The sequence below is a fragment of the Haemorhous mexicanus genome, chromosome 1 (assembly GCF_027477595.1).
Source record: "Haemorhous mexicanus isolate bHaeMex1 chromosome 1, bHaeMex1.pri, whole genome shotgun sequence".
NCBI classification, from domain to species: domain Eukaryota; kingdom Metazoa; phylum Chordata; class Aves; order Passeriformes; family Fringillidae; genus Haemorhous; species Haemorhous mexicanus.
The window spans coordinates 4,140,294-4,156,026 of NC_082341.1; the positions used below are offsets into that span (position 1 = coordinate 4,140,294).

A 15,733-nucleotide genomic window follows, 5' to 3' on the forward strand; every position below is an offset into this window, starting at 1 on the left:
GCTGTCGTGTATTGTCACTGTCATATTTTCTGCAAAAATCCCTTCTCCAGGATTTCTTCTCCTGGGAAGCTGAGAAGCCTCAGAGAAGAATGAAAACAATAATTATCTGATTGCTTCTCCCTGCTTTGCTGCTTTGGAGTGTGGTCTGGAGATTGTTTATCCAACAGGTGGTTGATTGGTTTCATGGAAATTGTTTTGACTTAATGGCCAATCACAGCCAGCTGTGTTGGGACTCAAAGCAGTCACAAGTTTTCATGATCATTCTTTGTTACCTTCTGTCAGTATCCTTTCTCTATTCTTTAGCATAGTTTTAATATAGCATTCTGTAATATATTATAAGTACATAAAATAATAAATTAGCCTTCTAAGAACATGGAGTCAGATTCTCAATTCCTCCTTCGTCCTGGAGACCCCAAAAATACCACAGTGTGTCTGGGCTCTGCCTGCTGTCCTTGGCTTTCCTGGTGGAATGTGACTGTGATCAGCACCCCTGAGTCAGCCCTTGGGGAAAGAGGATGATGCATTTGCAGCCTGGAGGGGTTGAAATCCATTCTGTAGAAGCTGGACACCCTGAGCACTCCGGGATATTCCTTTCTGCCCAGGCAGTTCCCTTTTACCTCCCTGCCTCTCTCCTGCACTGATGATTAAGCAGAAGAAACCAAGAGCCACAAATCCACAACAAAAGGAAATCAACATTTTTAAAGTAGAAGAAGAGACCGTTAACTGAGGCCCAGGAGTGAATATTGAATGATGTGTCAAGAGCTCTGTTCATGAAGGCTGAGTGCTGCCTGTGCCATCCTGACTCATCTACTGCTCATTATTCATTTGCATGAACATTCACTCTCCTTGTCCAGTTATGTAATACAATAACAATATATTATTGTGTAATACAATAACTGTATATTATTATGTTATACAATAATAATGCATTATTATATAATAAACAAGTGCAAGTGCACACAGAGCACAAATAACCCCATGTTGTAACCACCAAATCTCTATTTGGTGTATTCCTTCTTGAGAATAAAGTCAGGAAGGAAGGGAAATTATAAGAGAAAGTATGCTGAGTTCTTCAGTATGTCATTTGTCTAGGAAAATGAGATTTTACACAATTATTTTTCAGCTAAGATAAAAATAGTGCTAATAGCTACATTTCTTTATTATTAGCTCTTATTGCCCTAGAAAGATCATGTAAGTGTTCTTTTCTTCTTGGGTGTTCATTGTTTGTTTCTACAGTGGAGTTCTCCGTCATGATCCTTCCATTTTTTTTCCTTGTTTTTTGTGACAGTCACTAAGAAAAACTGAACTTAATCCAGTGTCTTTCTGCACACAGTGCATGAACAAGAGCTGCTGCCTCCAGGTGCCTCCAGTGAGACTCTTACCTCACCCAATAAATGAGATGTTTCTCCTTTAAAGCACTGGATAAAAGAGCTGCATTTTGTCATTAAAAAAGAGAGAGGGAGGGAAAAAGGGAGAGAGAGAGAAGGAGAGAGAGGAAGGAAGGAGAAGAGAAGAGGAGAGGAGAGGAGAGGAGAGGAGAGGAGAGGAGAGGAGAGGAGAGGAGAGGAGAGGAGAGGAGAGGAGAGGAGAGGAGAGGGGCGGGGAGGGGAGGGGAGGGGAGGGGAGGGGAGGGGAGGGGAGGGAAGGGAAGGGAAGGGAAGGGAAGGGAAGGGAAGGGAAGGGAAGGGAAGGGAAGGGAAGGGAAGGGAAGGGAAGGGAAGGGAAAGGGAAAGGGAAAGGGAAAAGGAAAAGGAAAAGGAAAAGGAAAAGGAAAGGAAAAGGAAAGGAAAGGAAAAGGAAAAGGAAAGGAAAAGGAAAAGGAAAAGGAAAGGAAAAGGAAAGGAAAGGAAAAAGGAAAGACCTTTACTGTGGGGTATGAATTAACAATGACTACTGGAGTTTGGAGTTAGAGGTTCCCAGAAGCCAGATCTGCTTGCTGCTGGTGTTGAGAAATGACTGATACTGGAGGAGATCCTGGACAAGAGAAATTGAGAGTTTGATTTTCCCCCCTCCTGTTCATGCCCTCACCGTGTGGGAGATGTGCTGTGACAGCTCAGAGAGCTGCACTGATGTGGGTTGTGCATCCCCAGTGCCTCTCAGGGTGGAATTGAGTTTGTGCTCTCCACAGCTGAGCTGGAGGGATACAACCAGGGAAAATGAAGAGTCAGAATGAGTAAAACAAGGGTTTGAAGGAATAAAATGAGGGTTTCATATGAGCAGTACCCTGGAAGTGGGACTCAGCATCCAACTAAGCATCAGCTCATTTGGAGAGTCAGGAGTTTGCTACAGAGGCTCAAAGTCAGCAACAATTCTGCACAGGGAGATTCAGCACTGGCCAAAGGAGGGGGCAAATGTAGGGGCTTTTAGGGATGTAAATCAGAAATATCACCTGAACACCACTCAGACTGTTTTGTTTAGTTTGTCCTTATCACTCCTAAAAGAAACAGTGGAAAAGTGCAACTAGACACCAGCAATATGAAATTCAGTGATTTGTGTGGGTACAGTGTCATCTGGAGCATCTGCAGGGACTGTTATTTCTTGACTTCCCTTCTCAGTAAGAAAAAGGACCTTTTCAAAAGTCTTTTTACCTTTTTCAAAAGCACCTTTTCAGAAGTCTCTTGACCTTTTTCAAAGGCTGGTGTCAGCAGCACATTTAGGACCATTTGATTTTCCTGCACTAAATGACTGTGGCAAAGGCCCAAAAAGAAATTGGGTAAAGGGCAGCAACAACATCATGAAGAGTCCATCAGGAAGTTGCCTGTATTGGTCCTTTGGGGATCTTTCTGGATTTCCTGTTTTATTTTAATTCTCTTGTTTCTAAGAAACAGTTCAAAATAAGAATGGAAAAAAACCAAGAACCCCTTGCTTGGGATTGGATGTGCCTTTGAGGAGTGGAGGAAGGTTTGTACAGGAAAACTGCAGTTTTCTCTCAGAATTCCTTGGGATGAAGAGAGTGCTTGCCAGAAATTGAACTCCCCTCTTTTCCCCAGTATTGCCACATGGAGTTCCCAGAGCCCTGCAGGGTGATGTTGAATTTGGACATTAAATTTCTGCTTTGTTAATTCACAATTTTCACTTACAATCTGTGAGAACTGGCACCTAGGGAAAACACCAGGAATGGTTTCACTTGCAGTGTTCTCATACCTTTGCTGTCTTCTCTAAGAAAAAACTATTAATAAATACCTTTAAATACTCATGGTCTGTAGATGTGTTTGTTATTTATTTCTCCTCTTCTGAGTGGGTTGCTCCAGTCATCACAGAGGTGGGATAAGTTGATTTGCCTTGTAAATAATCTGTTCTGTCAGTCATGTCTTGAACCTGTGAAATGTCTAGGCTGTTCTAAGTCCAGCACAGAGTGTTCATCTCTCTTTTATTTTGGTCTGTACCAGGAAATGCCTACAGAGAATGCCTGGGCAATGGGACATGGGCTTCCAAGATAAACTACTCTCAGTGTGAGCCTATTCTGGATGACAAGGTCTGTATTTTTCCCTTCATTCTTCTCAATGACATTTCTCAGCATAAATGAATACAAAACTAAACTTAAGGTTAACGTGCTAATTTGGGACCTCTGAGAGCGATTCCATTTCTGTCTCTGCAACAAAACCTCCCTGTGAATTGAGGCAAATCACTTATCCTCTGTCCATATCCCCTGCTCACATGGTTTTTTAAAAAGGATGCTTTATCTCACTCTGTCCCTGATGATGTGTGTTTATGCAGATTTTTCCTAGCTCTGTTCAGAGCCTACAGCTGCTACAGTAAATGTTAGCAGTAATAACTATAAGACCTAAAGCCTCTTTGGCACTAAAAAATAAGTTCAACCAGCTGATTCTACCCTATATCTGCCCATTCTGAGGTCTCATCAACAGCTGACCTTTACAGATCTCAGTGTCATTTCTCCTTAAGCAAATATGTAAAGGGGCAGCAACAGAAAAAATACATAAAAAGTAGACTCAGGACCCAGCTGTCTTTAAGAAATTGAAGCAGTCTTGCATGATATAAGAGTTATCAGATTTAAATTAGCATATGGGATTAAGTTCCTTCAGAAGGGCTGTGAGGAATTATGCAAAGCCCTTTTCAGATGTCTCAGAGACATCACTGACATTCACCTTCACACAGTTTAAGCCTTCAAGCCCTTCATACTCTTCCTCTTCCTGCTGTGTTGAGTGCTTTGGTGGGACACAACCCCACAAAGGCTTTGTGCTCTCTCTTCCAGCAGTGGCTTTTCCCTCTGGAAACCAGGGTGGAGCCCAGCAGCTCAGACTGGTTTGTTTTGGTGATGCCTTGAGAAGGCTGACCTGGAAAAGAGGCTAGATGGGCCTAAAGAATAAAAGTAAGGATTTAGTAGAAGGTCTCCATGGATGCACTTTGGGCAGCACCAGAGCCCAGCCAGGGCTGCACCCAAGATGACCCAAAATGGCCCCAAAATGCACGAGCGCTCCCGGGGTCTCTCCCTGGGATCAGCTCTGCTCCATTTGCACCTTGCAGTTCATTGTCCCAGCCCAGCTTTAGCCCAGGCACTCCCACCCTGCTTGTTTTTCTCTCTCCAGCCCACGGGGTTTGTGCTCCTGGGCTGAGATTTGGCTCATTTGTCCTTGGTGCCCAGCTGGAGCAGGAATTGTTTTGTCTCCCTGCTCTGTGCACAGAGCTCACCATCCCCTGATATGAAGTTCAGACCCACACACTAAAGCAGCACAGAATCTGAAAATATAAAAGCTGAAACCTGAGGCATCATTGGGATTCATTCAACTCATTGTGTCCTTGTGCCATGCCAGGGACAGAGAGGAGGAAGATGAGATCCCACATTTAGAACTCAGGGGCTCTCGGTGGTGGTGCTGCACCCCAAAGAGCCAGGATGTGCTCTGGCTGTGGTGCAGCATCCATCCTGTAAGATCCAGTGCTTGGTCAGTCTGGGTTTCCTCCAGTGAATCACAAAACAAATAACAACACACCAGCTGCTGAGGAGGAACCTGTTCCTACCCCCTGGCTAATTTAATCTCCCCTCCTTTTCCTAGAGGCTTCTAGGAATTAAGAAAAGTTGTGCCAGTACCTGACTGCCACCCAGAGGGACATTCAAGGTGTTCTAGCACAGTGGAGAGGCTCCCAAGGCAATTTAGGCCACCCTAAGCAGGGACCAGCCCAGTACAGCCCCTCATTCCCATTTAAAATGGAAAGCTAACTTGCTGCTGGGTCATTTTTTTGGATGAATCAGGTCCCTAAGGCATCTCAGTGCATTGTTACAGGAGTGCTGGGGCCAGCACAAGCTGGGGGGCTGGGAGGGACAGACTGACCATGTCTTAAAAGTGAGCAAGAGAGGGGATGTGGAGCAGCCAGTGCTGATTTGGAGAATGGGGAGCAGAGCTGGGCCAAGACTGGATATCTGTGGTGGGGTTTAGGTGCTACAGGAAACCTGAGCTGGGAGCAGTGAGCTGCACCCACTCAGGGAAAGGCTGCTGCATTTCAATAACAATCATTACGTGTTTGCATGTCTCCCAACAGTGGCTGGCTGTGCACAAGCAAATACAGAGGGGTTTTATTTGAAAAGGCTGGAGAAGTGTTGTGGCTAGAGGACAGGATTATTCCCCTTACTCTGTTTTTGCTTTTAAAAATTTTGCAGCTATGGTGATAGCTTAAAACTCCTTAAATAGCATGTTTCTTGAGTAGATGAAAGTGCAGATGTTCCCCCACCCTTGCTTACAGAGGCTTAAAAACTCATTTATTAGATCTTTAAAGATTTGTGACAAGCTTTGCAAATATTAATATTTGTGAATATTTTTGAAATCTCTCATAATGCTCAGTGTTACAGATGAATACTTTGTGATCTCAAAAAAAAAATACAGAAACAAGGAACAATCCCCACAGATATGCTCCATTTTGATTAAAGGTGAGATTCAGGCACACAAGTGGGTCTATTGTTATTTACTGAGTTTAGCAGATGCTAAACATCAGCTGGGGGGTGATGCCCTGTGACTTGTGTTTATTTTTAATCCAAAAAAACCAACACTGCTTTTAAGCTTGACGACTCACAGTCAGAGTGCTAAAGAATCCCATGGTTTTAATTCAGTGATTGATAACAGGGGACAGGAACAGGACTTTTCAACACCAATCCCATGCTTTATGACAGAGTTTTGGTAATGTAGCAATGGAAATTTTAGGGTTTTTTCAGCTGAGGGTCAGTCTTGAGGGGCATCAGCTCAGTAACACCCATTCACTGGGTTATATTAATGCATCATTGCTCTGCTTGTGGCTGAGACTTGTGGCAGCAGCTGCTAAAACTCTGCTCTGGGACTGATTTGCTGCTAGATTCCCACTCTGACTAAACCCTAGTTCCTTAAATGTAGTTGTGTGGTGTAGTTTAAAATGTCCCAGTGTCTCCAGACTGTCCTTTGGAATGCCTGTGTCCTTCGTGTCCAGAGAAGGGAACAGAGCTGGGGAAGGCTCTGGAGCACCAGGAGTGGCTGAGGGAGCTGGGAAAGGGGCTCAGCCTGGAGAAAAAGAGGCTCTGGGGGGACCTTGTGGCTCTGCACAACTCCTGACAGGAGGGGACAGCCAGGGGGATCAGGCTCTGCTCCCAGGGAACAGGGACAGGACCAGAGGGACCAGCCTCAGGTTGTGTCAGGGGAGGTTTAGACTGGGTATTAGTGAAAATTTCTTCTCTGAAAGGATTTTCAGACATTAGAACAGGCTGTCCAGGACAGTGGTGGAGTCACCATCCCTGAAAGTGTTCAGAAAACTTGTGGATGTGGCACCTGGGGACAGGGTTTAGTGGTGACCAGGGTGGTGCTGAGGGAATGGTTCGAGTCAGTGATCTTAGAGGTCTTTTCCAACCTTAAAAATTCTGATTCAGCAGCAGCCATGGAGGTCCCACCAGGACCAGCTGGGAATCACAGGTGTGCCCAGTGCACCTCAGGGGACACAAGGTGTCAGTGTGTGCACACCTACTCCTAACCCATGCCCTGGGTGGGTACCTGAGTGTTGCTGTCCTCCTGTCAGACTGAGTCTCGCCCTCTGAACAAATAGTTGGCTCCTCCTCCAGGCTCAGAAACAAGACAGAGAAATAATTTTGATCCACCTGGCTGCTTGGTGGCACAATGTGTGACAAATGGAAGGATTCTACTCGGCCTACAAGCTCCTGTGTTGAAAGGGCCTTCACTGCATCTGACACAAATCTCTGCTCTTCTTAGAAGAAAAGTGAGCGTCTCAGGCAGCACAAGAGACATCTTAGCCTCCAAAAAGAGCTATAAATCAGGAACTTTGGTGTTGTGGTCTGTGGCAGCTGTATGTGAATTTGCTTCTGCTGATGTTTTGAGGTGGCTTCAAGCTGAGGAGCTGAGTTAGCACCACGCTGGGTTCAGGCTAATGTATCCTGCATAGGAGCACGGTCACTGCAGCCACAGCAGCTCCCAGCTGGCTCAGGACGGGAAAGCAGTGAGCTCAGAGTCATCTGGCATAACCAAGATACTTCCCAGTTGCTTCTGGAAGTCTTTGGAGAGGTGTCCTTAAGCTGTGCTGGTGCTGAGGTCATCCTGGCACCAGGAGGAAATTGGAAGTGACTGACTGGCAGTGGCGTGTGCAGCCTCCCAGGGAGACATGAGCTGGAAACGCTGGCAGGACCTGTCAGTAAGTTCTGTTAGAGGAAGCCAGACCCTTGTCAGATGGTCTGAGAGTGCTGTTATTAGGTGGTTATTGATTCAAATCACTCCCTGAATTGTTTAGGGCAGGTTAAGCAGTCACATTGCAGCTGAAGCAAGGGGGAAAGTGCCCTAGACAGAATGAGTCTGTCATTAGCCTGGAGGGGAGCCCAGCACGCCTTAGATGTGCAAAGCCAGTGCAGGTAAAGACATTGTGCTGTCATTCCTCCATGTAGAAGCTCTGGAGACACCTCCTCCCTGCCTGGTGGAACATGATTGTCATGTCTAATGTCATGGAATGGGATTGCAGTGGTGTGGCCAGGGGGTAAAACCATCTCTGGATCCCCCATCTCTGGATCCCCCATCTCTGGATTCCCCATCCCTGGATTCCTCATCCATGGAAGTGTTCCAGGTCAGGTTGGACCAGGTCAGGGGCTCTAGTAGCTGGCACTCCTGACCATGGCAGAAATCATCATTAAGGTTCCTTCTGACCCAAACCTTTCCAGGATTCTATGATCTCCTTCTCTAGCTCATTTCTAATCTAGCAACCCTCCTCCTAAGCCTGACTAGAATTTAAATCTTTGTTTTAGTGAAGTGAATCTTCCTGAAAGCAGAAGGGTATTGGGTAACAGGAGAAGGTTGTTGACATTTTAAATGCATTGGTGTCCAAGAGGGCGAGCCAGAAAAGAGCTGTGCAAGTGTTTTACATGAGCTGAGCTTTGGGGAGCAAACACACAATTTTCTGGGCACGTGCTTTTCAGCCCTGAAGATGTTGCCTTCCATTCCAGCAGAGATGCAGATTGCATGTAGGCTGGTGGAAAGTGATCTTGCCACCCTGTCAGTTTAGTTTTCCCTAAGCACCAAGGCAGTTCTTGTTTGTGTTTTGTTTGAATTTGCCTTCAGGAAACCTTGTTAGCATCAGAAGCAGAAAATATGAAAGTCGTGCCTGTTTTTCCTTCAGCATCAGTGCATCAAACAGGAGCTTCATAAGTTATTTTTTCAATTAATTTTCTCATGTTTTAAACCACACCTTCTTAAAACTTGAGTGAAGTTCAGATAGTGTTCAGGAGCCAAAGGAGGGTCAGACTTATAGAGCAAGAACCTCGTGCTGGAAAAACACAAGGAGATTTCTTGACCTAAATGAGCAATTCTGAAAACAGTTCTTAGTCAGATGGGTTTGGGTTTTGATAGTGCTGTGAGAAGCAGAGGATTCAGTGATCCTTTTGGATCCCTTGAGATGTTCTGTGATCCTCTGGCACTGTCAATTGAGCAGGAGAGTCAATGAGCCCTGCAGTTTGCCAGGGCATTGTTAAATAAAACAGCATTGCACAGGTAGGCACAGCAGGTCAAGAGATTTTTCTTTCCCTTCAGGTGTCCCCTCGACTGAAGGATAAATAAAACACAGTGTGGAATTTGAATTCTGTAGCTTCATTTTGTTGCTTTTTTTTTTTTCTTTTCACCTCCAGGCAATTCAGAAAATGGGCCCGTGGAGGGGGAAGTTTATTTTAGGGGATTTTATAATAGACTTAAAAATACTGTGCGTGGTTGAGTTGTGTCCAGAAACAGCACATTACTCTGTGAGCTGAAGATGCAGGCAGGTTTCATCACAAAAATGATTCCAAGAGAGCTCCCTGGCTCTCTGGCAAAGTGCTGGAAGATGCTTATCTTCAGAGAACAATGGAATAGATGAGCTACAGCTGCTGGTTGTAGTTTCAGCCAAACATTCATTCACTGATAAATTCCTTTCACTGGAGTAAAATGTTAAGGGAAATTGTTAGGGAAAAACTTTAAAAAAAGAAATTCAACCAATTTTTTTAAAAATTATGCCATTTGTAGGATTTTGCTTTCATATTTTTATCACAAGGGAGGAAATGTGGGTGGTTGGTTTTTAAAAACCTTGTTCTTCTGAAGGAGGGCAACACCCCAATGTGGGGAAAGATCTGCTTAACTTGAAAAGAAATAAATGTCAAAACTAATAATAAATATATTTTTTTCATAGGCATTTAGTCTTCCAGTAGCAAACCTCTTTATTTATCTGAATAGTGTCTTTCTACTTCTTCCTGGCCAGGCAAAGAGAGGAGATGCTTCTCCTTTCTCCAAAGCCAACAGCAGCCCACCAATAAAGATGTTTCTGCAAGGCCAAATTTTGGTCACTAAATCCCTGAATTCACTGATTTAGATGGGAGCACTTCTGTACTTAATTTTTTGTTTACAGGATCAAGAACTTGCCAACAATCTCCCCCACATGCAAGGAAATAGACACTAATAGAGAAAATTTCACCACATATTTGGGTTGCTGCTAAAAACAACAGGATCCCTGGTTTATCAGAACTGAAGGGACACCACTGGGTTCCAGCTTTTAGTCTGCTTTGGTTTGAAGGATAAAGATCACAGCCTGCAAGGAATGTCCCTCAGAGGAAAATCTGCCTGTATGGGAAGAGCTTGTTATTTATTCTTACTGACATTTTTGTGTGAAACCAAGCCATTTGAGTTGGAAAATGGCATAACCTGGCTCATTAAGACCGTGTTGTTTCCTAAGAAAATGATGTTTTATAACTTTTGAAACTCTAAGAAGATGTGTCTTTCGTAGGCTTGTTGCCTAAAATGACAAAGGTTTAAAATAAAGAACTCTGAGGAAATGGAAAAAAAAAATTCAAAAAGGGAAAAGTGGGGACAAAATCTTTTATTTTTTTGCAGATATTTGTAAGAAACTGAAATGACACCAAGCCTGCATGCCTGGACAATATATTTGCCTTACCCAGAGGCATCAGCCCTGGTACTATTATATCATTATAAAGTTGAGAAAAGTAAAAGTAATGACTGTTTTCTGAAGTGCTGAACTGTTCCTGGATGCCAGTGCTTGGAGACTGATGCTGATTTAATGCTGTTATCTCTTTACCTCCAGAGGAAGTATGCGCTCCATTACAAGATTGCTCTCATCATAAACTACCTGGGCCACTGTATTTCAGTAGGGGCCCTCATAGTTGCCTTTATGCTTTTCTTGTGCTTGAGGTGAGTAATGTGTTTGCATGTTTCTAACTCACTTGGGTGATGCTTTCTGGGTTGCTCCAGCCCTCTCCTGACTCTGTCCAGCTCGTGGATGGTCTTGAAAGTGGTCATGGCTTTGATGTTCTTGAGCAGATCTGTGGTTTTGCTGGCTAATGTGCTGGATGAGCTCCTCCTCAGCGTAGGAGCTAAAGCCTCTTTGGGTCAGGGAAAGAACTGAACATGATTTAGTGATGCAGCAGAAAAAAAATCAGTGAGCACAGTGTGTGTTCTTCATTGAGGGACACCAGGATCTCAGTGTGTCAAGTTGCAAGTTTTGAGGGCAAGTTTTGTTTTCTCACCAGGCAGAGCATGGTAATGTCTTGCATTCCCTGACAGCTAAAACCCAGATCTAAACCAAAGGAGACAGAATGAAATCTTTCCATTTTGCTTTGGGTTAATTTTCTTTTTTCTTTCATTAAAGGGCTTAGAAGCTTTCTTAAATAAAAAAGAGGAACATCATTAGTGGAGCTTAATCCCCAGCAGTGCTCATGAAATGCAAATCAAGGGGACTGCAGAGAAACCCTTCCCTGATCTGGTCCAGGGTGCTGAAGGGAGTTTGGCAAATGGAGATGTCAGAGAAAGCAGAGTTAAGGCTGCAGGGAAGAGAAAGGACAGGAGGAAAGGCAAATTGGTGGGAAACAAGTAGATATGGATCAGTCATCACATGTATGCCCACAGCCTGAATCACAGGATTGTATTTTCAGAGGAGTGGCCTGATGGGTTAATTCTGTTTTATTTCTTGGATTTCTTGCCTGGCATTTCTGTATAATTTGTGCTGTGTTGTCCAGGAGAGTTCAACCTGAACTTAAACCCAGCTCCAGTGAGTGCTGTGCAATGATAATCCTTAAGAAAAACCCTGTTCTAAAAGCAGAGGATAAACTGTGGGTGGAGAACATCCTCCCCCTGGCCAGGAGCACAACAGGATGATTGACAGTGACCTCAGTGCAAGAATGACTGTTTTCCTGGAGCAGAGCATCCCCAAAGTCTTAGCTAAGTCTTCTGAGCATTCCTAACAAGGCCTTTTCTAATAACAATAAGAATCTTCTCACACTCCAGCATTTATAAACAGAATAATCTATGCTAATGGAAACAAAAAAAGCACCTTAAAACATTAAATGGGAACTTTTATGATGCATCAGTTCAAACTTCCATTTCAAGCCCTCTACAGTGCATATAAAGCTAATTCCCACAGTGCTTGGAGACCTGAATTAATTTGCACTGAATAAAGAATGCAAATTACTCATTGCAGTAGCTATATTCCCTGCTTTTATGCTCAGTCTTTTATAAATGCTTGAGTAAATAACCCAAAAACAATTAGGTAGGATGATATAAATGTTATCCAGCTTCAAACACGGAGGTGGCTCACCTGAATTCTTCTAAATTGTTCTTCTATTATTTAAACTTTAAGGTTTAAATTTTGCAGTCAGCTTCAACATTAGAAACAACAACTGAGTAGTAGCAATTAAGGATTTCCTATACATGCTGTGAAATAAGATAGTCCATGTCTTCAAATTCACATTGTGTGGTGCAAAACGTGTCCAGTGTGCAGCCAGAGTTAACCAGCATGAGATTCCTCAGGGTCTCTCAATATGCATCCATTTTCCTAAGTTCTAGAGATGTTCCAGGGAAGGCAACCCAAATTCATGTTTCATTACAGGTGGTCCCTTCCCAAATTTTGGGCTATGGACATCATCACATTTATCTCTATAAAGTGCCCCAAGAACAAATCAGTTTTGATAATCAATTTCTGTTATTTGGGGCTTTTTTTAATGCTGTTTTATTTTGGAAGAAGGTATGATGGAATCAGGTGAAAGGAGAGAATTTAGGTAGTTCCTGGCCAAAAAATACAGTCTCACCTAAAGCAGGAATCTGCCAGTTCTTTATTCCTGCCCCACTCCATCCATCTACCTCACACCATGAGTCCCTGCTGAGGGTGAAAATAGAGGAGACCTCCAGAAAGATTCAAGTTTTACATCTGCTCCCAATTTTTGTGCTTCATCCCCAGGACATGCTCAATTTTCCTTTCCTCTGTCAGTGTAGGTGGATCCCAAAGGCAGCTCTGTCTCAAGGGGGAGGCTGGAGCACACCTGCTCTTTGGAACAGAACTGCTGGAAAGCCTTTGGGATCTCTCACTCTGGGGGTTTTAGGAGCAGGTGGAATATTTGACTGGCATGGCAAAACGTGTTGCTGTTTTGTATCCAATAAAGGATTTGTTCAGCTGGTCAGGAGGGTGTTCTGCTTTTGGAAATGAGCTTCACCATCACTGGTGCTGTCCCAGCCCAGTGGGGCTTAGTCCTCAGTTGTGCTGAACTGGGAAGGGGGAAGGAACTGGATCTCAACCCTATTTTTCCAAATTTATCCTATCTCCTTGTACCCAGCTTCATTCTTCCTCAATCACTTAAGCAACTTCATCCTTTGTTCCCAGCCCACCCTACATTTAGCAGAAAAGTCCTGCTGCCCTAAACACTGGGGAATCACAGTGGTTTAAGGGTCAGGAACCTCAGGTGTAGCAGCAGGTGATGAAATCATCTGCCATTCATGTCCATGAGACCCCAGCATGACTGGGAGGGGGAGGAGAGCTCAGCCAGGGCCCCCTTTTCCTGTGAAGACCCATTTTAGCCTTGTTTTCTCCAGTTCTGTCCCATCTGAACCTATGCAATGACAACCAAGCCAGTAAACATTTCATTTAGCACCTAAATAAGCAAAAGTGAAGGAGAGGCCTTGATTGTTGCTGGCACACTGGCTGAATGCCAGTGAGTCACTGTGGCAGCAAGTCAATATCTGTTTCTCAAGGTCTAAATGTTGGTGATCTTAAAATTTTGAGAGTTTTTCTGTCTGTACCCTGCAAAACCAAACAAACTCAGCAACAGAAAGGAATACAGCAAGAAGGAAAAGCAAAGGGTTTGTGCACAAAGTGTGCTGTGGAAGTGGATTTGATCTTCAGTACAGGCCTTGGAGAGATTTGCTCAGGGCACTTCACTTGGCACTGTTGAATGGATCTGCACTGCTGGGATTCTCAGTCTGTTTGTTCTCATTAATAGTCAAGGTTTGCTCCCTCCCTCCTTCCACTGACTCAGCCTCATTGTCCCACAGAATCACAATCTCACACTGCTGAAGCAGAAATTTTCCATAGGAGGAATTCTCTATCAGTAATAACAATCAGGCTGAAGAAAAAGAAAATCAGTTTTAAAAATCCAAAGGATTAAAATACTTATTTTGAATCCCATTTTTCCATTGCTGTTGCTGATAATGCAGAAACCCAAATTGCTTTGTCCTGGATTTTCCTTTGTCACTGTGCTGTTAGAGCATCCTCTGAAGTAGAATAAGATACCTTTGTAAAACTCCTGACTTGTTATTAAACAATGTGCTGGCAGTGGCCAGCAGTGACCTGAGTGGATTCCATCAGAAGAAGTTTTATTTGTGCAGTGGTTATCAGAGAAGTAGGGGAAGAAAGGTATTTGTTCTGGGAGGCATCCACGTCCCTGCTGAGTTTTGAATCCAATAAAGGACAGTGCTGACAGGAAGACAGGCTGGAGATTAAAAATGATATGTCCTTGCTGGATAAAGGCAGCTCTAAAAACAACCAAACCTACAAACATTGTCATAACATCTTCTGTCACTACTGTGGTGGCAGTGAAAGCAAATTGAGGTTTTGAGGGAAATTCTGCTTTCTTGTAGCCCTTAAATTTAGCTCTTTCTATTTTCCAGTAAAGCATCTGATATGTTTTTTTTTCTCACAGGCCTGAAGCAGCATCCCCATTCTTTTATATGATTACACACAGATTTCCTAAATCCCACATATTATTTCTCCCCAAAAGACTGGAACATTTTTTTTCCTCAAACAATGTAATCACTTCTTTTTTTCTTTTTCTCCCCCCAACCATCTCCTGTCTACTTTCCTTTATCCTCTCCTCTTCCAAGCTCCTTTGAACTACCCTGTTGCTCTTCAGTCTGCTGCAGGCTTGGCAGGATTGCTGCTGCAGGCCTCTCTTTGTAAGAAAGGAAGGGTTTGATGAAATAATTTGTAGAAACCTGTCAGGAGAAATGCAGATTATCAATACAGAGCAGGTTTCATAGGGCAAAGTGAAGTGACACCTCTCAGAACCTGCAGGGTATCTCAAGTGGGGAGGAGAGCTGCACAATTAATTCTGGTTTGCATTTAAAAGGATGAGGTTTCTGATGTGATCAGAGCAGAGCAGGCTCCAAATCTTAAGCCACAATCCTTTCTTGCTGTGGAGCAAGAGGAAGGAGCAAGTCCCAGCTCAGGACATGACCTGACAGAGTTCCTGTCAGTGCTCCCTCACCTCCAGCCTTCCCACCCAGCCCTGCTCTGTCTGTTCCATCTGCCACTTCAGCAGCAGAGCCTTCATTCATGATTCAACACGTGGCAATTTTAAACTTCCCCATGAATCCTGGGCTGGGCTGGGTGCAGTGTGGGTTTGAACACAGCTCTGTGCCACCCTGTAACAGTCCACAGTGAAGACCACAGAGAAAGGCAGGTATCACTGCTGAAAATGAAGGGATGGGACTGTTTTCAGGCTAAGAATGATTTATTGCTCAGATAAACATCAGTCTGAGAGGCTGTGAGATTTTAGAGGAGCAGGCAGTCAGCCATAGCTCAAGAGTAGTCACAAGTTTCTTCATTACAAGGTAGTATAGAACTTTCTAACTTAATAAACAGTTGCTATAGGGTTTATTTTGCTTTTCTAACCTATCACTTTTACTCACTTCTGCTGCACTGTGGATACTTTTGTTCAATAGGCTTCTCTCTCACATGCACAAATATGCTTCTACTATAACTTCTAAACTCAGCTTATTCTATACAACTACACTCTCATATTATAAACCTTTCACTGTCTTATTAATACAATTTTTCACTTAAGGCATAATCTTACTTTCAGCTGTAGAAACATAAGTTTATGATTTTTCTGCCTAATGTCTGTGTACTGTATTTTTACATCAATCTAAGCTTCTTCTAAGGTTGCAGATCAAATCTTTCATTGTCTGTGGAAGGTTTTGTTTTTCCAATTCCCACAGGCAGGAAAGAAAATTATGGA

General features: G+C 43.6%; 1 protein-coding gene across 2 annotated transcripts in view; it reads left to right on the forward strand.

The window, feature by feature from the left end:
• CRHR2 (corticotropin releasing hormone receptor 2) overlaps positions 1 to 15,733 on the forward strand; it is a 147,205-nt gene that overhangs the window by 75,924 nt on the left and 55,548 nt on the right. For both annotated transcript variants that reach the window (XM_059838718.1, XM_059838728.1), the window contains 2 exons: positions 3,390 to 3,475; positions 10,534 to 10,640. In XM_059838718.1, the coding sequence (XP_059694701.1) occupies positions 3,390 to 3,475; positions 10,534 to 10,640 (193 nt within the window). The remainder of the gene's footprint in view (positions 1 to 3,389; positions 3,476 to 10,533; positions 10,641 to 15,733) is intronic.